Here is a 22,460-nt window from a genome sequence, read left to right on the forward strand (position 1 = left end):
GGCCAAGTAGTTCGTTGAATGGTTTGTTATATTAACACTTCAAGACTTATTCAATTTAGCTGTATAAAAGGCAGATTTATGGTGCGAATAAAAAAAAAATTCAGATAATTTATTGTTATAGAACATTGCTGAGTACTTAACGTTTTACTCATGAACATGTAATTTTTATTCTTAATCGCAAACAACAAAATGGGATCAATTTGCAAGCAAAATTTCTAGTGTATCTTACTCTTAAAATGACAAATACAAGCATAATAAATACTGTACTTGCAATCATGCACCAAGAAAAAATATTGCATCAGATCTGTCTGCACAACCTTTCACAGTCACAAAACAGTATGCATGTATGTAATGCCTACACTGAACATGTATCCCAAGGAACATAAGCACGACTAGACTGTAATGGCCACACAGTTCTCAATAGATGTACCAGTTCTTGTCCAGCAAGACGTGTAGTAAAGTGTTATCATATGACTAGGCTTGTTTCATATACTCTGCATCTTTTTCATGAGTTCTTCCAAGCTCTCACCGGAGTCCTCAACTACAGCTGAATTATCATCCTATCAAAATAAAATAACAAAAACCTCAGAATCTTAAACCAGGTGGAAATTTTATCATGAATAAAATAGTACTGTATGGCAATTTTTCTCTCTCTCTCTCTCTCTCTCTCTCTCTCTCTCTCTCTCTCTCTCTCTCTCCATACCTTGGTGGCAGCAGGTTTTGTATAAGCTACAGTAACCCCCTCGGTTAGGGTGGGCACGTCCCCCTGGGCTTGCTGAAGCTCCTCCTCTGTGGTCTCTGACACAAGTTCTATACCTGTCAACAGCAGAGGCAAGTGCATTGTTATGATCATAGTGAAGTTGGAATGAAGGAATTTAATTCTGTTCAGTAAAAGTACTTTTATGTCGCAATAGATAGAAGGGAAAATATGTTTTACTACACTTTTAAATCCAAAGTGGTGAATTTAACTTGTCAGTGTATTCAAGGGAAGTTCAACAGTTCGAAAATTTATAAAAATCATATAGCTTTTTTTAATCAATTGTATTAATTTACCCCATTCATCTTCATGAACGATAGCCTCTTCAACTTTTTCTTTCACTACTTCTTTTGGCTTCAATGCTTCCCTTTCCTTCAAAAGAAAAATTACTGTTCTGTATTATTTGAATAGTTTACAAATAACATTTTAAAAATATAACATCTACTGACATTGTAAATTTTGACAAAGTCCATTCTTGGTTTGTTGAGGTATAACAGATTTTGATCCCCCCTCAAACTATGTTCTGTGATTTCATATTACAGGGTTCAACAAAGCTTGTAATTGTTCCCATCAAATTACAGTCAACTTCATTATCTCGAACTAGATGTGACTGTTTAAAAACTTCAAGATATTCAAGTATTTGAGATATTAGGGTAAAATACTTAAAAATTATGTGGTTGGGACTTACAAATCACTTTGACATATCCATTGTATTCAAGATACATGTATCAGTGTTCAAGATATCGAAGTTCAACTGTATTGAGTTATTGCTGTTGAAGCTAAATCCTTACCTGAAATAGTTTCTGTTGTCGCTGACAATGGTTGTCGTCGCACTGGGGATTGGGTTTCATGGCCATCGTAGGGAAGAAGTCCTGCAGAGCATTGTATCCCAGGTAGTATGTCACGTCCCCAAACTTCAGAAGATACCTTTACAAAATTTAATATGCCAATAAATGCAAAGAACTATATATATATATATATGATATGAGTTGAATTTGGCCCCCATTATTCGCCATTTTTTAAAAGTGTTTCGGGTACAATTAAATTTTATGTTATTTTTTAGAAGAGTTGATGTAAAATATATTTTTCACCTAATTATTAGATTTATTTGCACTCACTGGCAGTATATGCTATTTCTATAATTCAATCAAAATCAGTCAAAAATTGACATTTATCTTATCTTTTTCTTTATCTTTTTATGAATGGGAAATAAAGAGCGCATGCTTGAAAAAAAAAAATTTTTTGTTGTCACTTATAAGTTTTGGCTAGATACATCTCTGGTTAAATTTTTTTTTTTTTGTTCAAGCATGCGCTCTATGTTTTCTGAAAGAAAAAATGCTTGAAATCAAGCTGTTTTATGTTAGAAATGCAAAAATGGCAGAAAAAGGTTGTCTTTACAGTGTCATATTTCTAAATTGGGAGCAGTTGATTCAAAATGAACATTATGTACAAACATCACTTATATATCTGTACAAAGAATTACAGTAAAATGATGATGTTCATTTTAGGGGGCCATTTTAGGCCCATATCATATATTGTCCTTTCAATAAAAAAATTTAACATTAAGAAACTCGAACAACCTATAAGTGTAAAGAATATACACTGTATTTCATATCAACAATTAAAAGGATATTTAATGATCAATCAAATATTTTCAAGGGATGATAATAGCTAGACCACATGAAAGCAAATGTCTATATGCCTCTAGAGTTTTCAAGACATGCTTCATAATTACTCCTTAGTTGTAAATTTTTGTAAATATATAAATAATACAATTCAATATGTGAATGAAGGCCTTGATGCATGTTATTTTCCTGTCGATATGCCAGTACACTACATTTACCAACAGAGCATAAAAAGTATTACATAAGAACATAGAAACTCCTTACTTCAGGGTATTCTGAACAAGGAAGCCAGCTACAATGGCCATGGTTGTAGGAAGACTAGCCGCACACACTCCTTCTCTCTTCAGGGTTTTCTCATCTGTGTTTGTAGCTACGACTAGTGGTGGTGCACACTGAGATTTAAAAATCATATTGTAGAATAGAACACACATGCTAAGTATATAACAGCTATTTCATTTTCTTCAATTTGTGAATGACATTTTAAAATGTATTTCTTTTAAGACTTTTCAAAATGTATTTATATCAAATGACTTTTTTCCTAAATTAATCAATGGTACCATAGAAGCAAATGTTCTATGCTTACTGCAAAACAAGAAGTTTCTCCTGGAATGATAAACTGTATGTGTCCAGAGACTGCATTTTCACTGACCCCTGATTCTATCCAAGTCTGTCCAATCTCATTACAAGCCTGAAAATCACAAGAAACAGAGTTCAATATCTCTACCATAATATCAAGCCAAGTGTTTCCAATCAAAACTCTACTAGAAAGACTAGATCAGGAACTATTGGCTTGAGAAAATGTTTTTATATGTTTACAAATACTGGTAGGCATGATACAATGTCATAAAACGCTCTTCAACCTTTGTAGTACAGCTTTGATCAAAGTAAATTTTTTAAAAAGTCATGAGTACAAAACATTTTACATAAGCACCCATTGTCAAGTATGCCTTATCTAAACATAATGCAGCTTTACTACATAGAACACAATCACTACTAGTATCTGCACCTTTGGTTACCAAACAAAGGTGCACATCACAATTTCTCCAGCAATACTTACAGTATTTATTGCCATTCTTGCTTCAAAATTATCTACACAACTCAGGACTAAATCAACCGGGGTGTCTTTTGTAAATCCACCTTTCCTAAAAATGAACAAGAGACAATATGTAAGTTTTCAAATATGTTTTGTACATGTAGTTTGATAAGTTTTTCCTCCTTCTAGGTTCGAGTCCTGACTGGGGGATATGAAGGTTCTTTTTAGCTGAGATTGGACTTTAAACAAAATTTGACCCCCACCTAATCTTTTTATAAAAGACTGAATCATAAACATTGGATACCAGTTGCAGTTTGAAATAATGAAATAACTCTTTTGAAATGCAGTTATATTGACAGAGGGGAAAGGCGGATGATAATTAACAGCTGAAATGTCATCATTTTTAATGAAAAAGAACTGATCATGATGTGTACTGAGCAAAATAAATGTCATTAAAGAAATAATAACAACAAATTTATTGTTGGCATACATTTGCTGCTTATCTCTCTTAGTTGTACAATAATGAAAAAAATTACTGTTGGCTTAGAGTTGCTGTTCATCTCTTACTTGATTCTGTCCATGAAATGATCAAAGTTGTCTACAGTGGTAATGTTGTAGTTGTAAACTTCAAATTCTACATCAGGATTTATATCTCTAAAAAAAAAAAAGAAGAAATCTCACCATTTACATTCCTCTAAGGATTTGCATAATCATGTTTGTTTGACACATTGGAAGAATATACAGCATGAATTGTCTAAAGACAAAAGCCTGTACATTATCATTGACCTACTTTAGTGTTCTCTCAGCAGCCTCTACCTTGCTCATGCCCGATTGATGCGGTTGAAAAAAGAGTCTGTTCATATTTGCCAACTCCACTTTATCATAATCAAACAGCAACAGCTGAAATTTAATTGTTTAGCATTTTTATATGTACCGTTAAGTATGATATATGTATATATGCGCTTGATTATATTGAACTATTAAGACATTTTAGTCATACATAAACTTTAACCATGGAACCTCACTCATTTCTTAAATCAATCCGATTAAATAATTAAAGGAAGATAAACATATTGTTTTTTCAAAACTTTATAATTAAAATTTTTATCAGTTTTGACAATACCTTTCCTATTCCACATCTTGTCAACATCTCAGCTGTCACACTTCCGACCCCACCTACTCCAACTACTGCTACAGTGTAGTCACGGATTTTCTGGAAAACAAAGCTAGGTTTTATAAACCCTGTTTTCATTATAAAGTGGGGATTTTTTTGTTAAAAATATATAAAATATTCCAAATACATGTACATTTTGGAAACACATGTATCTAAATTAAATTTACACGAGTAGATGTGATTTACCTCATAATTATCCACAATCCCCATACGTTTCAATGCCATCAAGCGACTGAAATAAAAAACATACTATCATTTTGAATTATGAAAGAATATTTCCTTAGATAATAAAACTTCTGACAGCAAAATCATATTGCCATATGGACAAAATACAATTTAGATGGATTGCCCATATGGTACGAAAACAAAGGTTCAAATCAAACGTTCAATAAACTCTGTACGAATGAATTGAAACTGGAAATAGGTATGCAAAAATAAATACTTAAAAAAAATCATTTCATATACCTGTAGGGATTAGAATCAACCACTTCAGAACTCATCTGGGAAATTTTTGTTCGAATTGCCCCTCCTTTACTCCTCTCTTCTTTCAACTCCTGCTCGAGTTCTTTAATCTTTTTCTGTAAATCTTCGATAGATGCCATTTCGGATTATATAGCTCTTCACAATTACTTCACTTTTCGATAAATCTGGAGAACTGACAGAAAACAACAACTTGACAGCTCTGTTTACTTCCACGACGTGGACCGGTGGAGGAAGTCTGCTTTCAACACTAGAGAGTCGAAATACAGGGAGATAACTCTTACCATTTAAATACGTAAGCCTAGGATAAAGAAATAAAATAAAAGTTATTTTAATTTTTGTAAAATACTTATAATAGAAGACTGAACAATAATCAAATCAAGTTGAACAATGGTATTTCATCTCTTTCTTTTTTTTTTATTTCATTCAAACTTTCATATAATAATTAAAATATAATCATTAATATAGATACATCGAAATACATGTAATGCTTGCATGTTAATACCCAAACATACGGGTGGTGATACACATGTAATAAAAATAATTGCTATAAAATGCTATCATGTATGATTCTGAAGCACATATTTTGAAATACTCAATAATTATACATGGAATAACTGAACTATATAGTTCAGTTATACCATATACGACAGGAAAAAAAAATTGTACCTCCTCCCCAAACATCAAATAATTTTTTACAAAGGAGAAGGAGGTTAACATTTCAACTCCTTTATAATACTAATAAATAATAATTACTGATACAGAAAAAGAAAAGTGCTTACACTGAATCAAAGGTTCATAAAAATGAAATACATTCTACAAAATCTACCAGGGTTAGTCTGAAAAGGATTCTTTTTAACAAGTGGTGTACATTTGAAAAACAGACTGGCTATGCATGTTTTTCTTCTTTTTTTTTGGAATCGCGTCGACTTTAAGTATAATATCGATTAAGAAAAATGAGAGATTACAAAAAATTGCTTGGCAATGTGCCAAATGGACAATGACTCCCAAAATGAATACCGTATGGAATAAAATTATGGCAGTTGGTAATTTAATAATAAACGAAGTTTCCTATGACAAACATATTAACCCTTTTTACTGAAATTGAATATCAAATATTTCGGCGAATAGACAGAAGAATTGATTCTGAATTCAATTCCCTCACAATGTATTGACTTTTAATGACAAGTCGCATCTTATTTTTCTATCATAAAGATGTCTAGTGTCGACAAGGCGAACTTTTTACACAAATTCAAAAGAATGATATTTAACTTAGCACAATAAATTATTGACATTAGAAATAACGATTTCCTTTCTTAGACGTCATCATTACATTCTGTGACGAGGAATTGCTCAATTAAATTTTCTTTTAATTATTGATTAGGGGCTATACCCACTTAACGTTTAGTAATACATATTGTAAAGTAAATGCTTCAGCAGCATATCGATTGGAGACCGACTGCTGAAATGACTTCTACCATGTGGAGAATGTATCTAAGTTAAGACAAATTGGATCTGGCTTTCGGTTAATTTCTTTAGCAAGTAAGATTGTACTGTCTTCATAAATTTTTATAGCTAATCCGTAGACATTACATTTCACAGGTATATGATTTTTCTTAGTTTATCAGCAAACCATGTATAGTATGGAAAATGAAATAAAGTGTATATCAACTTATAAGCTTAATAGAAACATTTCTTTACGCTAAGTGCTTATGAATAAAATCAAGCTTAACATTATCATCATTGTCACGCAGTCTCTCTTTTTTACTCTGTCTCTCCTTCGTTCACGTACTCTCTCTCTCTCTCTCTCTCTCTCTCTCTCTCTCTCTCTCTCTCTCTCTCTCTCTCTCTCTCTCTCTCTCTCTCTCTAATTGATCGTAATCGTGTCTCTTTGAATGGTTGATCAAAATGAAATTTCCGATTGCAGCCCGTCCCACCTGATTGTCACGATGGAGAAAACGACGAAACGAGCGTCTGTCTTCTCCCTCAGCAGACCCAAGTCTACCAAGACTAAAAAAGAGATCATGTATGAACTGAACAAAAAAGTTGTAAGTGTCAAAGAGGGGTCACGGTTGTGTGTGGGGGGGGGGGGGGGATTTTGAGAAAATACCCTTATAGTGATACTTTTTTCCGAAATCCTGGCAGAGTGTTGGGGGAGGGGGGGGGACCTAAATTAAATTAAAAACGTCGAACTCATTAGATGAAACATATAAATACTATATTTTGTTAAATTAAAGACCGAGATACATCATACTTTTCCTAACAGACTTGCCGTCACATATCAATTTAATACTTAATGCCTAATGCATACGAAATGACCCTCAAATGAATGCGCGAATTTAGGGGGGGGGGTTGTTACCGAAAATAGGCCTTGGACCCGCTTCCGGCAAACATAATTATAATCCCTCACCCCCCACCCCACCCGCCCCCCACCCCCCGAGGAAATTTTTTGGATGAAATGTACATGTTGCAGTGTGTATGTATTTAATCTACCATAGAACAATTGTGTTATTTATTGACTTCTTTTTTACCTTGCTATAACGATATTTTATTCAACAACGAACAAATTGAAGACACTTGTTGATAACAGAGGGATTAAAAATCTAGCCACATTTGAAAAGGAAAGATAAGCCCAGAACTTCGATTTAACAGCAGCTGATAATAAATCTACAATATATTTATTCTGTCACTTTCTAACCTATTGAATCTACACACAGGGCAGAGAGTCCTAGCTTATTCAAAATGAGAATAAATCAAATGACAAATCAATATTTCTGACCAATGCATTTTACAGCCTCTACACAAATGTACGTTTGATCGCCAAAAGAGGAGTTGGCTAGGACCAGTCAAACCTCAACAAGCCTTACCCTCACGTTGGGCAAAGGCAAAGGGCGCGGTGTTTGTAAGTACTTGTACATTTTATGCGTATTACTTGTAAATCAAATATTAAAAATGTGCCAGTGTTGGTTACTATTATTGGAGATTTTTGTTGTGAAATTCAGCGTGATCTATTTACTTGGTTGCAGGGACGTCTCATTCAGCACATTTCTTTTTCATGTTCAGTTTATTTTATAGTATATAGAGAATAAGAAATTCTATGTGGACTGATTGCTAGATAGCAAATACAAGGACTGACATCAGACTCAAAAATCATTGTAGTAACTTCTACTTAATCAAGGGAAAATGAGCTCTCCCCTCTAATATGTAACGTGTGGATCAAGAATATACGAACTTTCACTTCATTAGAAACAGTAAAATGTTTTCTTTGGTGGTTCCTTCGAGCTGTGAATGTAGTGATAGGTAAAGGAAAAATTCATTGCATGTATTTATTATAATTGTTCAATGTCCTGGTATTTTCATTTAATCACAGTTTTTGGGAATGAAACCAGCTTCCAGGAGGAGCATAGACGTTGATAGTTTGGTGAAGGCAACAAAGTTATTGGTGAGTTCCAAACTAAAGTGAAACACAGCCTTAAAAGAAACGGCACCTTTACAATTAACTTACTAAAAAATAATCCAATTACAGAGATCATCAATGAATACTACAGCTGGAGAAACTATTTCTGAGGACGACGAGAGTGTTGAGGTATTTGTTTTACCAATTTTACCCATGCAATGACAAGTAAGAATTTGGAAAAATCGTTTACGTGTTGTCGATCATATTTAAGGTTATCATCCTTTCAATTTCTTTAAAAAATAAAGACGATAAGGTTTATATGAATTCTCTGTTTTAGGCTGCCATTCTCCATAAACCGGTGATATCCAAACCATTCAAGACTAGTAGTGAAACAATCTGGTCGTGTCCAAGATCGCTGAAGCCCGTCAACGAACGGTAAACAGGCTCCTTAGTGTTATGCTGCTGTTTAGCAACTGAACATTATAAGAAGCATCTTCGATAGCCAAGGGTTTACGATCCATCTCATCCTTGCTAGCAAAGAGTTTACGATCCATTCCGCTCATCTCCGTTAGCCAAGGGTTTACGATCCATTCCGCTCATCTTTGCTAGCAAAGAGTTTACAATCCACTCCGCTAATCTTTGCTAGCAAAAAGTTTACGATCCATTCCGCTCATCTTCGTTAGCCAAGGGTTTAATATACGATCCACTCCGCTCACCTTTGCTAGCCAAGGGTACTAGTATACGATCTTCTCTGCTTCTCTACAAGGAGCTGAGTGGATCGTAAACCCTTGGCTAGCGAAGATGAATATAAGGAAATATATACTAGAATCCAAATAGGATATATCTTTAATATATGTAGATTTTTATCATAGATAGAGAACTAGAGTAATTCTTAACAACAATCATATATTTGACAGATGCAAGGATTTTGCGTTTGAGAAAACAAAAGCCAATCCTAGTGATAAGCAGCACTCGGCTGCTACCAATCTACAGGCGGTGTATCTAAAGAAGCTTCTGGAGGAAAAGGAGAAAGAAATCAAGTCACTGCAGAACCAGCTTCATAAGGCAAACAACGAGAACGTAAAGCTCATCCAGGAGTTAGAGGGGTGAGGGATGGATGTGTATACAACGATTCTAAATTTTAACAAGAAACCTTTTCGAACACGTCGTTAATTTTTTTTTTTTTTACAATTTTTGCTATTATCACTTTCCATATGACAGCTACTGAGTGTATCTAACGTTTTCCTATACTAGACGGAATACATTTCTTTATTTGTTTCTGCGTCAAATGTATTCGATTCTATAGGGATATTTCATATGCCATTGATATAAAAAGTAAAACGACATGTTATGTAACCTTTCATCGTTTTGAATCGGATTTTCAGGTACAGAGGGAAAAACTACGATGAAATGTATAAAGAGAACATGACAAACAAAGATTATCTGAACCGCGTATGTCGGGAAAACATCCTGTTGCGCGGGCAAATACGGAAGCAAGGAAATCGTGTGCTACAAAGACTAGGGGAAAAGGATGTAGAGGAAAAGCAGAATTTAGAGAAAACTGAACGACTGAGACTGACTAAGTCCGCCAAACCGAGACTGTGTTGAAATCGTGTTTCTTGACGCGTGACTTTCTTTATAAGAAAGACATGCATTTATTCAGTAATAAATTCTATGTAAATGTACCAGTGTATTTTTCAGTATACCATACTAGTATAGTAGTTGAGGGTCATTTTAATGATTTCCAGCGGAACATTGCAATCAAAGTTCTTTTTTAAATCATGAACGGGTTCATATATTTATCAAGGTATAATTTTCTTATTTACTTATTATTGCTGTCCTTTGGGTTTTTTAAAATCATCTAAATCATTATTTCCAAAGAAAAAATTGCTTTCAAAAATTAAATTGATTATTCCGCTTATTTGCACTGGGCAAATCGTGAGTAATGACATTGTACTGTATCAATTGTCAAATTTGAAAGTCAAATGTTGAGCTATAAGCAAGATTTTTATAAGCAAGATACAGAGTTTGATTTTTTTTTTTTGGTAAACAAAGCTCGGGCCTTGTTATTGTTTACATATGTATTTCATTGGTTGAAGTTTAAGTTTCAAATGTTTCTTTCTTCTGTTGAAAATATTCATGGACACATTAAATCAGTTTACTTTGTTTGCCACGAATCATTTTGTCAAAGTTCAATTCTGACGTTATGCTTTACATTATTTGTAAACAAATATAAGACTCGAGCTTTGTTTACATAACAGTGAATGCTTTCATCTGTGTATCTCTGTTATAACTTGACTTCTAACATTCAAATTTTGGTCGATCATTCAAAATGTAAACCTTTTTATACATAAAACATATGAAATAAAATTTTGATCGCCTAAAATCGTGTCCAAGTCCCTTTAATCCGGGTGTAATTTAAGATTTATGCATACTGACTATCCATTAATTTCAAGGCAGGGGTACTTTTTTTTTTTTTTTTACACCTGATTCGATGGGGAGCCTCCAATTTTCAGATCTTCTTTCCTATTTTTCATTCCTCATTACTCCTTAATGAAAATGTGTTCTTAACAAGCGTTTTCTTTATATACTCTGTCCCGGGTTTTTGCTTCCACCACTTTTCGCTTAATATTTCGATATTCATTAATAACTTTGTGCTCAAACTACGTTATAATTATGGACATATGAAAAATGTCCATATTATCTGTTCTGCAACGCCCCTTTATCGCTCCAGGTTTCATTACACAACCCAAAATAATATGTCTACGGGTATTTTGCATTGCATCGGCCATGAAAGAGCCCGGATGATAACGTTGAAAAATTGTACGAGGTATTCCAAGTGAGCTACGAATGGTGTAAAGATGTAAACATTTCTCATTATAAATCTCCGTAAGAAATTTGTTTTCGTTCCTGTGAACTTTTATGAGTATAAAATGCAGGCATGTAGCATCGTTTTTGAAAGTGTGTGTGTGTGTGTGTGGGGGGGGGGGAGTATTCCTTTTTTCCCTTTAAATTCAATTTCATTGTTCATTACCTTATTTTCAATTTTACATGGGGGGGGGGGGGGCAACTCCATGTTTATTCAATTGTTTGTATATAAATTTAAAAAAAATGGGCACCCCCCCCCCCCTCATTGCTACGTGCCTGAAATGACGATATCATGGATAGTTTTCCTTTTATTAATTTCAACTGTATTTCTTTCATATGTATGTATATTTTTCGTAAAAAATCAATAACTTGGGACAGACTATAGCAATGATACATGTAAAACGTCCCAGGTTAAAAATCATAATAAATAACACTGATTAAAGTTATAGTGAATTTTTTAAATGTAATGCAGAGCAGTGCACTTAAAATTCTAGGTGCATGTGATTTACTTTACTTTGCAAATTGTCTTTGAAAGCATATGTTGAGCTTTATGATAAAAAAAAATATACATATTTTTTTGTTGATTAGCGAATCTACCGAGGGCCGAATCAATATAGAACCTAAGCGTCTACATGACACAGATTAGCAAGTGTTTACATGTTGGCAAGTTGATTTACTTAATTTTACAGAAACCTGAACTGAGAAGGTAAACTAACTGTTTTTATTGAAAGGAATAGTCGATTTATTATATTGATATTACCTTTTTGATACATAATAATTCATTTTCTATTCAAGATTTATTTTTACCAATAAACATTAATGTACCATATCCATGTTATAGATGTCGACAGAAGACAAAAAGAGCCACGATGATGATACTATGGATTTCAATAAACTTGAAAAGGAGTTAGCCATGGCTGTGGAACAAGATCAGCGATATCATAGAGAAAACGATGCGAAATTTAGAGCGGTTCATCAAAAAGTAGGATCATATGAAGAATTCAGGTAACTTTCTTTGTTCACCTATTTGGTTGGAAAGATAATATCAATGAAGAATAACAGGCAAGGTTTTCCATAAATAATTTTTCATGCACGCAAGTTTACAGTAAACATTTATATATGCCAGTCAAATATTTAGTGTTACAGTATGTAATATTTCTTTGCGCATCGGTAAAACACCATCTTCGCTAGCCAAGTGTTTTTGGTCTACTCCACTCCCCAGAAAGGAGAGGTGCGAGTCAGAAACCCTTGACTTAGGTTCCCAATAAACACTGCACATGGTCTCTATTAAGATGCTCTGCTTTGAGGTCATTAATAATAAATTATGTGTTTCATTGTTGCTTATCTCCTAATTGTTGTCTCTTGTAGTTTGAGACACAGTAAAATTATCATTATTGCAGCAGTAATTAGGTCATCAAGTGTTAGTTCATGAAAAGCAAAACATATCTTTTGGAGGAACTAGACACATAAGTGATCATCAGACTGGTTTGATTGCTGGTGCAAGAACGCTCAGTTGGTAGAGTTCCTGAATAGACATTCAGGTGGGCAGTGTTCAAATCGTAATTGCCTGGTGCATCATTATTTCTACCATCCTGTTACATTTTTTGCTGTGACCAAAGTCATTGACCAACCTGTGGATCTGTCAGGTTAACCCCTGCAAGATTACATAAATGGAAAGAATTTGACAGTTAATAGAGCAACTAACAAGATTATAGAGACCTGGATTCGAATCCCTGTCATTATTTCTCCCATTCCATTATCAATTAATGATTTATCAAATTGAATGCCATTTGATTTGATATGTAGTAATGAAAATTTAAAATGAATTACCCTAGTTGTGTGCAAAATATTTGGGATACAATATTTAACCTATCTATATACTAGTAAATATGGTGCACCTATTAACAATGACCTTGATTTCTGCTGCTCTCAACGTTATTAGTACAATTGTGATGTAATACTGTACTATACTGTGAACAAATCATATTCATCAGCAAATAAGACCATATTGTTAATAGAACTCTGTTTTAATATTATATCAATACTTTTTTCCTCCAGGGATATTGTCCTGGCTTCTCACATAAAGCCTTTACAAAAAGGTGACACTTTGGAAAATATGACGTTTGAAGTCAAGTGGAATTCACTTGCAGGCAAAAATAAAGCCAACCAATCAAAAGACAGCACAACTGAATTTAAAAAAGTAAGAATTACCTTCATGTACTTTAAAACACCTTATTAAGGTATATGTCATTGTACCAGTATATCAAGTACAGGTTTTTTGCTAAAAATGAATATACCGGTATATACCGGTAGGTAATTATTGAGGTTTAAAATATATTTTCTTTATTTGTAAGTTATTTTTATTACCGGTATATAATGTTTGTTATTTTATGTGTAAATATATACATGTATTGGATTAAAAAATAATACTCTTGAAGAGAACCACATGTAGTTACAGTAACATTAAAAGATTGTAAATAAAATATTTTATCGATAATATTGTAAGACATTTTCACTACAGGGCACCATCTTGCCAAAAGACAGCCAGGAGTTTACCCGAGACTGGCGACGCTATCACAAATCAGCTCCGGATCAGTACAACTATCTCCTCCAAATCGGTGGGACGCATCTTGGACAGATATTCAAAACTGACATTAATCTCCTTGGTGATTTTCTGTTAGCACTAGACTCTGAATACCAAAGTCAAGACAGTGAGAAAGTGTTGGAGATTTTAGAAAGCTTGTGTTCGGCTCAGAGATTCACTCTGTCTGTTCAGTTTTTAAGTGGGAAAGAGAAGAAGTCGTGTGATTCTTTGATACAGAAACTCGAATCCTCTTGTGATGATTCTGCTTGGAAAGAGAGGATAGCAAAATCGAAAACTTCATATCAGTTAAATAAATGATTCTAGTAATTCCATGAGTGTGTCCTTCATTGTATGTAACCAGTTAATTTAACAGGGTGTGAAATATTTGGGTTCTCATAACTTTGGTATCAATTCTTCAAAAGCATTTTACCACCAGGATTAGGTATTTAATATTGAGCTGGCTGTCTGGGGGTCCTCAACCCTTTGAGAAAAGTATCAGCATGAACTGTTTTAATCTTTAGAGACATGATGTTCTGCTTGAATCTAATTTTAAGGGAAAAAAACCCAGAACAAACAGCATTTTCTGATACAAAAGAATTGATTTTCCAATACTCAGTTGATAGTCAGTAGTCTGGTTCTTCATCCACTTAAATATGAATTTAAACAAAAAATGTGACAGGTAGTGGAGGACCCTTTGAAGATCTAAGGTTTTAGTCTCTGCAGTCAAATTAATTGACAAATATTACAGCATAGTAGTAAATGTAAATGTATTTTAATGACAATATTTAATATGTACATACAATATGGTAATTAAAAATCTATAATTTATGGTAATTCAATGAATGTTGAAATATGACAATTCCCATGAGACTGAAAATCAATCTACAAAAACGTAGACATGTAATGACTTCCACTGTTGATTGCATCACTTTTTCAGAAATCCCCTGTCCATGTCACCGGACCCTCTCTGTAGCTTGTACTTGTTCCTTTTAAGCCTGTCTTCAACAGAGCTCTTCTCTGCATGATTTGACATCAAAGGACTGAAAAACATCAAACAATAGTGACTAAATTTGATAAACTATTGTAACTGTTTTCACTTTTAAATTCACCAACCGAATCACATGGATTCAGCTCGCTTTGACCTTTGTTCCTTGCAATAGTTCCATAAAGCATAGGGAAAAACTGGCATTGCCTTTGTGAACTGAATGACTGAAAATTTGATAAATGATCAACCTTATGAACAGTTTCTTCTCCATTTTGAAATTATATTGTGCTGATATTGATTTACCAAGCTGATAAAAATTAAAATGTATGTCTGTGGACAGCTTACATATTCAAATTACTGTAGGTACTATACACATATTGTGTGCATACAATATTGATGCCTTACTTGAGGAACTCTGCCTCCTGTTTACTCCTCAGGGCCTCTTCCTCCTTTCTGTCCTCCTCCGTATACCTCTTTACATTAGATTTACGCTGGTCCTCCCTCCACTGAGCATTCTGCATCATCTCCTCCAATCGTTTTTTCTTCTCCTCATCTGTCAGCTTCCTATTTGTAAAGATATGGGAAATTGAAAACTGTACATTATAAATTATTCCGGAGTTCCTGAATGCAAGTGATAGTATTTTTTTTTTATTGCCAGAAAATACCTTTTATTTGAAGGAAACATAAATTGGCTTATTTTACTGTCAATATTAAAACAATCAAAAAACAAGTTAAACCTTTTCACTGGGGATCTACTTCTGCCCCTCTGAGTCTTGAGCCCTGACTTTGATCTTGGAGATCTTGTTCGTTGCCTTGGTGACCGTGACCTTTTTTCTGATCTGGAATACTTTTCAGTTTTTCTGTCTGGTGATCTAGATTTCTTTATTTCATCCCTCTTTCCTTGATCAGGAGATTTGGTGTTTCCTTTAGGTGGGTCATTGGTTTTTAACTTCTGTGTAAAGATATAAAACAAGAATATTGGAACATTAGTAGTTGCAAGTAGATTTTTTTAATTTAGTATCAGGTATTATTTTTAAAAAATTTAAATGCATGCTGGAATAAACCATACAACGAGCTGTTTAATGCCTCATCATAGTCTAAATGAGTTAAATCTGTTGGGGAAACAAGTCACTTACAATGAGTCCATACTGTTTGATGGGTTTCCTTTCAGTTTCACTCTCGCTGCCTGAACTTGAGCTACTGGAACTCTCTGTCCTCTTGTTCAGTGGCTTGTTCCTCTTTGCTGGTGGACTGTCTTCAGATTCTGAAGAATCATGCCTTTGTTGGTGTGATACACGTTTCCTCTCACTATTCTTTTTGTTGGCCCCACCAGACTCTGATTCACTGTCAGAGGAGTCTTGTCTTTTTGATTTACTTGTTCTATTGGAATCTCTACTATGCTTAAGTTTTTTAACTGCTTCACTGTCTGAAGAACTACTTCGTCTCCTTCCTTTCCTGGATTGTTTCCCCTGAGATTTGTCTCTGGCTGCAGACTCCGAGTCCGAGGAGTCCTGTCTCCTCTGTCTAACACTTTGTTTACCTCTTTCACTAGTTCCCTCATTAGATTTTGATCTCCTCTCTGACCGGTAGCTGTCTCTTCCCACTCTCTTGTTTCTACTCTCTGTTTCACTGTCTGATGAATCTAGTCGTTCTCTATTGCTTTGTCTGCCTGACGGTCTTCTATGATGATTCTGATCTGGATCACTGTCATCTCTAGGATCATTCCCTCGTCTTCGGTCTTGATCCCTCCTCCTATCATACCCATCATATCTATGTCCTGACCTTCCTGAGAAATCTCTACTACTTGTTCTGCCATGGTCAGCTGAATCTCTGTATCTATCCCCTTTTGAGGAGTGATGTCTGTCATAAGAGTCCCTATTTTGATGTGAGCTGCTTGATCTTTGTCTGTCGTCATCATCCAAGTCATCACTTTCTTTCTTTTTGTATTTTTTCTGAGACCTAGAGTCCCTGTGATGTTCAGAATCGTTTTGATGTCTAGAATGCTTCTGTAGCTCATGATCTTCTCTGTGTTTTCCTTTTTGTTTATCTGTTCTCTCAGACCCTCCTTGCTTCTTATTGAGAATGTTTAGGTACTTTTTCATTAGATCATCATCAGAATCATCAGAAATGCTTTTTTGCTTCTTTTTTGCTTTCTTTTTCTGCTTTTCCAACTAGAATTAAAGATGAGTTGTAATTAGGGATGTCAATTTTATTCGGTTGGCTTAGTCAATTAATCGGAGGCTTTAGTCGAGCGATGGTCGAGTACTCAATGATTTAAGCGTATTTGAAACTTTTATTCTTTTTTTAATCAAATAATGTTACTGCCACATTGTTCTTCTCTTAAATTAAAGAACATTTAAAACTTATGATAACATATACTAAATGTATTTGAATTAAGATAAATTGGAAAGTATTTTATCTAAATACCCGTTAGAAAATGTTCTGGCTTTTCCTTTTTTCTCATGACTCTTACATATATATAAATGAGCTCAGTATCATCTTAATAGGCAAATTAAATGTGACAAAGTCATTGTCCTTGCCTAATCAACAATCAAAGTTTTAATGATTATACAAACAAACGTCTTAAGATAATTGTTGATTATACAAACATCAAATCCAATAAATAACTTAGAAGAAACACAAATTGTTCTCAAGTAACGGTTTATGTCTCGAAGTAAATCAAAAGAGATTTATAATTAGCCGCTTGAAATATACACAAGGGACATTGATGGAAAATTGCGTAACTTACGGATTAAACATGTCGATAAAAGAAAAACTTTTATCAACACTCGTAGAACAAAAACTGCCGCGTTAAGAAAAAATAAATATTACCAGGTATTTTAAAATTCTATTCACTTTATTACGAGTAGTCGACTAAGAAAATTTTAGTCGATGATCGTTGTGACCGAGCGATAGTCGAGTACTCGTTGACATCCCTAGTTGCAATGGTATAAATATTATTGAAAACTTCTAAACTTCTTAATTGTGTTCAAAGAAAATTCCCATCTTAGTCTTATGCTTTGGTAACTTCACTTAATAAACAAAACTTGCTTACATTTTTTTGCAACTGTTTCATTCTCACAGGATTTTCGAGAAGTTTTTTCTTGGCATCCTCTTCCCGCTTTCTACAAGTTCAATTCGTTTACTGACAGATATAATACAAATACTTGAAATGAAAAAAATTAATTGGTTTATTTCCCTTTCTTACAAAGACAGCTATATTTGTAAATTTGTACATGATTATGATTACCTGGTAATTTAGATAGAGCTGATTGTACAGAGAGTTTTTTACCTGATAGCAAACAATGGATCCTCTCGTGCCTTGTTTTGCATATCAAGTTGAATATTGGCTTTAATTCTCTCATTAAATAAAGCAATGTCATCTAAAAAATCAAGGGATATGAATGTATATGTTGAAATTACCTGGACAGTGATTTTGGAGATCAATGGCATTTTAATTCAAAGACAGAACTAAATTTTACAGTGAACAAGTAGTAGAACATATAATCTATATTTCTTCTCATTAATTTTTTTAAAACCTTACCAGAATCTCATAGCAACACCTTATAGTACAGGCAAATCATAATGAGAGCAGCCCAGTGAAATTTCACTATGGTATTTAACATTTTGCAGATGTATAAACAGTTTACAGTACACTACTTCTCCAACTTTTTGTGGTGCATGTACTAGCATTTTGTCATGATAATTGGTATCTGGTTCTTTCGCCCTATCTACCTGTTTGCCTAAGTCCATTCACTCAGAGTTTGTTCCCCATGATTATTGTTCACCCTTGTTCGCTCCACATCCCGTTTGCTCTATTGTATATACATATTATGTGAAAATATCTTTTAATGTTTTTTTTAAAGACTTAATTGGTTTAAAGGTAATGGTTACTTTAATCCTGTAAATTATGGATAGCCTCTTTCTCTATGTTCGCATCATATTATATGATATATAACAAACAGAGAAATAGGAGAGTTATATATGATAGGTCCAATAAGGAAATGAGCAGCAGCTCTTTTCATTTATATTAATATTTTGAACACTCTTTAAGTTTTTCATTATAGTTAATAATTAATCTTAGGCCATGCAGCTAGGTCAGTATGGTACCGTCATTAGAATATGTGTTGAATTCCCTGAATACAGGTTTTATTCATTATTAAATTTATATATAATTTGATACTCTATTTACAAAGAAAAATCATTTTGAAATTTAATAATTCTTAAATCTAAATCTGGGCGAACAAATTTAGGGCGAAAGGACTCTGGGCGAATGGAAATTAGGGCAGACAACATCAAGGGCGGACAAATTTTAGGGCAAACAAACACACATTCACTAATGATACATGATTAACAAAAATATCAATACATGTTTATAGCAAACATTACAAACTATAAAATTCACGTCTGATAATTTAGATGTAAATGTACAGTATAACCTGTATTCATTTAATCAAAAAGCTAACCATCTTTAACTGTTTCCACTGCCTCTTCAATGTGTTTGTCCACACGTTTTCCAAGCAGGTAGTCTTCATTCTCAGGTTTACTTTGTTTGTACATCCACTCCATGGTTCCTTCCTTTCCTGCCCTAAAAAGGTCAATTTCTTCTAAATCACTGACAATTCAAATTTCATGTAAGCATTTGGTCTATCTTTTTTCTTGTTTTGTACCTTTTAAAATGTTTAAGAACAGTTAATTCTAATACATTTTTGGTTATACAAATGTTTTGTGAATAAAATCGATCTTTTTGAAGACAGAAACATGATTTCCTGGTTGCATTACATTTCAACCTTTTTTAAACACCCGAGTGGAAAAATTGACATATATAATATTTTTGATGACTGTTTTATTATGGAGTAAACATGTCCAAGTACTTGCCCTGGTGTTAAACACGATGCACTTTTTTTCAAAAAAACATAATCCGAGATAAACAGAAAATGAGTCCCATTTAGTAGGTAAATTAGCTATATCATTCAGGTATTTAACAAGCAAATGGGAGTCAAACCACCAAACGGGGTGTGGTGGACAACCTGTTAAAGGTTGTAATGATATACATAACATTGTTGTGCAATTTAAGTAAGTTAATGGATATTTTGTGGACTAAACTACATATGCATGTTCAAAAAGGTTTGTAATGTATAAAAATGTATTTTTCCTCTGGAGATTATTTTTAACAGACTTAAAATCGACGCGAAGCTGATCCGCTTCGCGGCTGCTACATTGCAAGTACATGGGACGAATTCTTACTGTGACCTGAGCGTAGCCTGGTCACGGTAAGATTGGTCCTACTAAACAGAGAACTCTAAAGAACTCTAGAGAACCCTAGAGAACTCTGGGATTTTTTCATTTAAAAGGGCTAATAAATGCTTTATTATGCATGTATCTGTTAAGTAACATGTTATACTACATACATAAACTCATTAAAGTTGATTTTAAACTAATTAAAGACAAATTCCCGAAGGAAATCTAGTCGGCGTGATCGTCAAACTCCGATCCCGATCTAATGTCATTTAGACATTGTTTCTATATACAGGTTACCTCAAGCCATTGGTATAATAATGCACGTAAAAACACAACAAAATATATATTAAGCTATCACATTTCAATGATCATATTCTGTTGTTATAAATATAACAACTTACGTACGTTATTATCATTGTAAAGAAAAAATGTATCTTGCTTTTTACTGTTAACGAATGACTCTTAAATTTCATTTGATCATTAAAAATGTATTCCTAAAGCATATTGTAAATAATTAATAAAAAACAGAAATATAGAATTTGACCACAATCGTGAACATGCCTCTTTAATTTCTTCTGTAAGGAAAAGGCAATTTATGCACTATTTTTAAAGCCTTTATATCACTTAATTAATATTTACAATTTCTAGTGTCATAGTGGATCTCGGATATTCTTTCGATTGTCCATTTATAAATGCATATTCATGGAGAAGAGTTGTTTTATTACACTCAGCCGTAAAAGTATCAAGATTTGAAGTTGACGACAAGCAAAAAGTCAGTATCTTAATTAAAATCATAACAAATCACAAACGGAGAATAAAGACACTAACGCTACAAATTATAAAATATAATTAACCTTAAACTGTTAAATAAAATCCATATTAAGAATTATATTAAATGTTGAAAGAATTTAAAAAAGAGTAATTTTAATGGACTTGTAAACTGTTCGGGATCGAGATCCTTTGAATAATTTAGTCTCCCCCAACTTGATGTTTTGCGTGAAATAATTAATATTTACTTAAATCCAAATATTTTAAATATATATTTCGACTAAAATACAACTTTTTTTATCATATAAAATGCAAAAATATGTTCTAAATACTTTAAATATGAAAAAATCCCCAGAGTTCTCTAGAGTTCTCTAAAGTTCTCTAGAGTTCTCTGTTTAGTAGTACCCCGGTAAGATTATTCTTTCTAAGATAAGGACCAACGCACCTGTGTTAATCTACATGATCTAGTCATCATGATTAACACCGATTCGGTCAACTTCCTCATTAGACTTACACTTTCTCTTTCATAAGCTGTTTTATCTTCCTTTTTTCGTTATAGTCCATTTTGTGATTTTTGAATTTATCTCAGTAATTCAAATGTAAACGTTTTCTGAAGACTGGACCTGTGTTTGAAATCAACGAGGAAACCATAGAGTGCAACCTAAAATAAGAACCAAATACTTCCGGATTATAGAAATTTTAATATTTAAAGAAAATCGACTGTACTAATTAATTTTCCATTCACAATATTTTTTTCTTCTTTTAACGCGCAGTGTTCGATTTCATATTTCTGTTTGATGATATACAGTTTATTTTAATAAATATAAATGTGTCGTGCGAGCGGAAAACTGTCGTTGAATTTGAGCACGATATTTATAAAGTGTTCCATGGACCATATTTTTATTCACGTTCATCTGGCATAGACTAGGAAAATTATTTAACGACAAACGAGTTTTTCATTGTAATTTTCTTTATCACACATCGCTTGACTAGTAATGCATCATTGGTAGCGGTGAAAATATAATTATCAATACGTTGTTTTTTTCTTTCTTCATCATTCATGAATTTGTCATGGTACCTAATGTTCAAAGTTTCAGTATTTTTATCTACATAATAAAATTGAAATGACCGAAAGAAATAGATACATCAAAGAACGGAATTTTATTCATCTTTAAAAAAAATATGAGTTTGTTAGCATATTCATTGCATGATTAGACATATATACTAGTACATAACATGTTGCATTTAATTTTTAAAGAATAATTAACCGGTAAGTTGAAGAAAAAACATCATTTCCGATCACTCAGAATTATAAACTTGATAAACACACTTCAAATCAGCTATGAATAATAACAACATCGTGACTCGAATGAGACTTCGGTCGTGAAGTGTACAAAGACATCATTCGAAGTTTTGCAGCGTTTTGTCGTGCCAGTGAATACATCACTTCGTTAACCAAGGGTTTTTGGACCGAAAACCCTTGGCTAGCGAAGATGCTGATTACAGAGGAGCGCCTGTGTACAGGGCTACGACAAATACTGACCATCA

General features: G+C 33.5%; 4 protein-coding genes across 5 annotated transcripts; 2 read left to right on the forward strand and 2 right to left on the reverse strand.

Moving 5' to 3' along the window:
• Nucleotides 1-142: 142 nt before the first annotated feature.
• On the reverse strand, nucleotides 143-5,306 carry LOC128156738 (ubiquitin-like modifier-activating enzyme 5). The gene is made up of 12 exons (XM_052819014.1): nucleotides 5,055-5,306; nucleotides 4,776-4,821; nucleotides 4,539-4,628; nucleotides 4,206-4,315; nucleotides 3,983-4,069; nucleotides 3,440-3,524; nucleotides 2,966-3,070; nucleotides 2,647-2,774; nucleotides 1,549-1,684; nucleotides 1,054-1,129; nucleotides 704-816; nucleotides 143-560 (listed from the first exon to the last, which is right to left on the reverse strand). Exons 1-12 carry the CDS (start codon nucleotides 5,189-5,191, stop codon nucleotides 486-488), a joined length of 1,188 nt encoding a protein of 395 aa, XP_052674974.1. The 5' UTR covers nucleotides 5,192-5,306; the 3' UTR covers nucleotides 143-485.
• A 1,177-nt stretch (nucleotides 5,307-6,483) lies between these two features.
• LOC128156743 (uncharacterized) lies at nucleotides 6,484-10,148 on the forward strand. Of its 2 annotated transcripts, none has more exons than XM_052819024.1 (8): nucleotides 6,484-6,611; nucleotides 6,997-7,117; nucleotides 7,864-7,971; nucleotides 8,440-8,511; nucleotides 8,596-8,655; nucleotides 8,804-8,901; nucleotides 9,384-9,572; nucleotides 9,852-10,148. In XM_052819024.1, the coding sequence occupies exons 2-8, from the start codon at nucleotides 7,019-7,021 to the stop codon at nucleotides 10,072-10,074; spliced, it is 849 nt and encodes a 282-aa protein (XP_052674984.1). In that variant the 5' UTR covers nucleotides 6,484-6,611; nucleotides 6,997-7,018; the 3' UTR covers nucleotides 10,075-10,148. The 2 variants fall into 2 exon arrangements, with proteins under 2 accessions (XP_052674984.1, XP_052674985.1); XM_052819025.1 differs by having other exon boundaries at nucleotides 6,497-6,594.
• Nucleotides 10,149-11,962: 1,814 nt separating this feature from the next.
• LOC128156748 (coiled-coil domain-containing protein 103-like) lies at nucleotides 11,963-14,250 on the forward strand. Its single transcript, XM_052819033.1, has 4 exons — nucleotides 11,963-12,040; nucleotides 12,176-12,339; nucleotides 13,393-13,534; nucleotides 13,856-14,250. The coding sequence occupies exons 2-4, from the start codon at nucleotides 12,176-12,178 to the stop codon at nucleotides 14,234-14,236; spliced, it is 687 nt and encodes a 228-aa protein (XP_052674993.1). The 5' UTR covers nucleotides 11,963-12,040; the 3' UTR covers nucleotides 14,237-14,250.
• A 424-nt stretch (nucleotides 14,251-14,674) lies between these two features.
• LOC128156732 (pre-mRNA-splicing factor CWC25 homolog) lies at nucleotides 14,675-21,582 on the reverse strand. Its single transcript, XM_052819007.1, has 8 exons — nucleotides 21,427-21,582; nucleotides 19,370-19,491; nucleotides 18,196-18,286; nucleotides 17,959-18,028; nucleotides 16,040-17,074; nucleotides 15,641-15,855; nucleotides 15,309-15,467; nucleotides 14,675-14,958 (listed from the first exon to the last, which is right to left on the reverse strand). Exons 1-8 carry the CDS (start codon nucleotides 21,474-21,476, stop codon nucleotides 14,844-14,846), a joined length of 1,857 nt encoding a protein of 618 aa, XP_052674967.1. The 5' UTR covers nucleotides 21,477-21,582; the 3' UTR covers nucleotides 14,675-14,843.
• Between the last annotated feature and the right edge of the window lie 878 nt (nucleotides 21,583-22,460).

This window comes from Crassostrea angulata, chromosome 7 (assembly GCF_025612915.1).
Source record: "Crassostrea angulata isolate pt1a10 chromosome 7, ASM2561291v2, whole genome shotgun sequence".
In the NCBI taxonomy this organism is placed as follows: domain Eukaryota; kingdom Metazoa; phylum Mollusca; class Bivalvia; order Ostreida; family Ostreidae; genus Magallana; species Magallana angulata.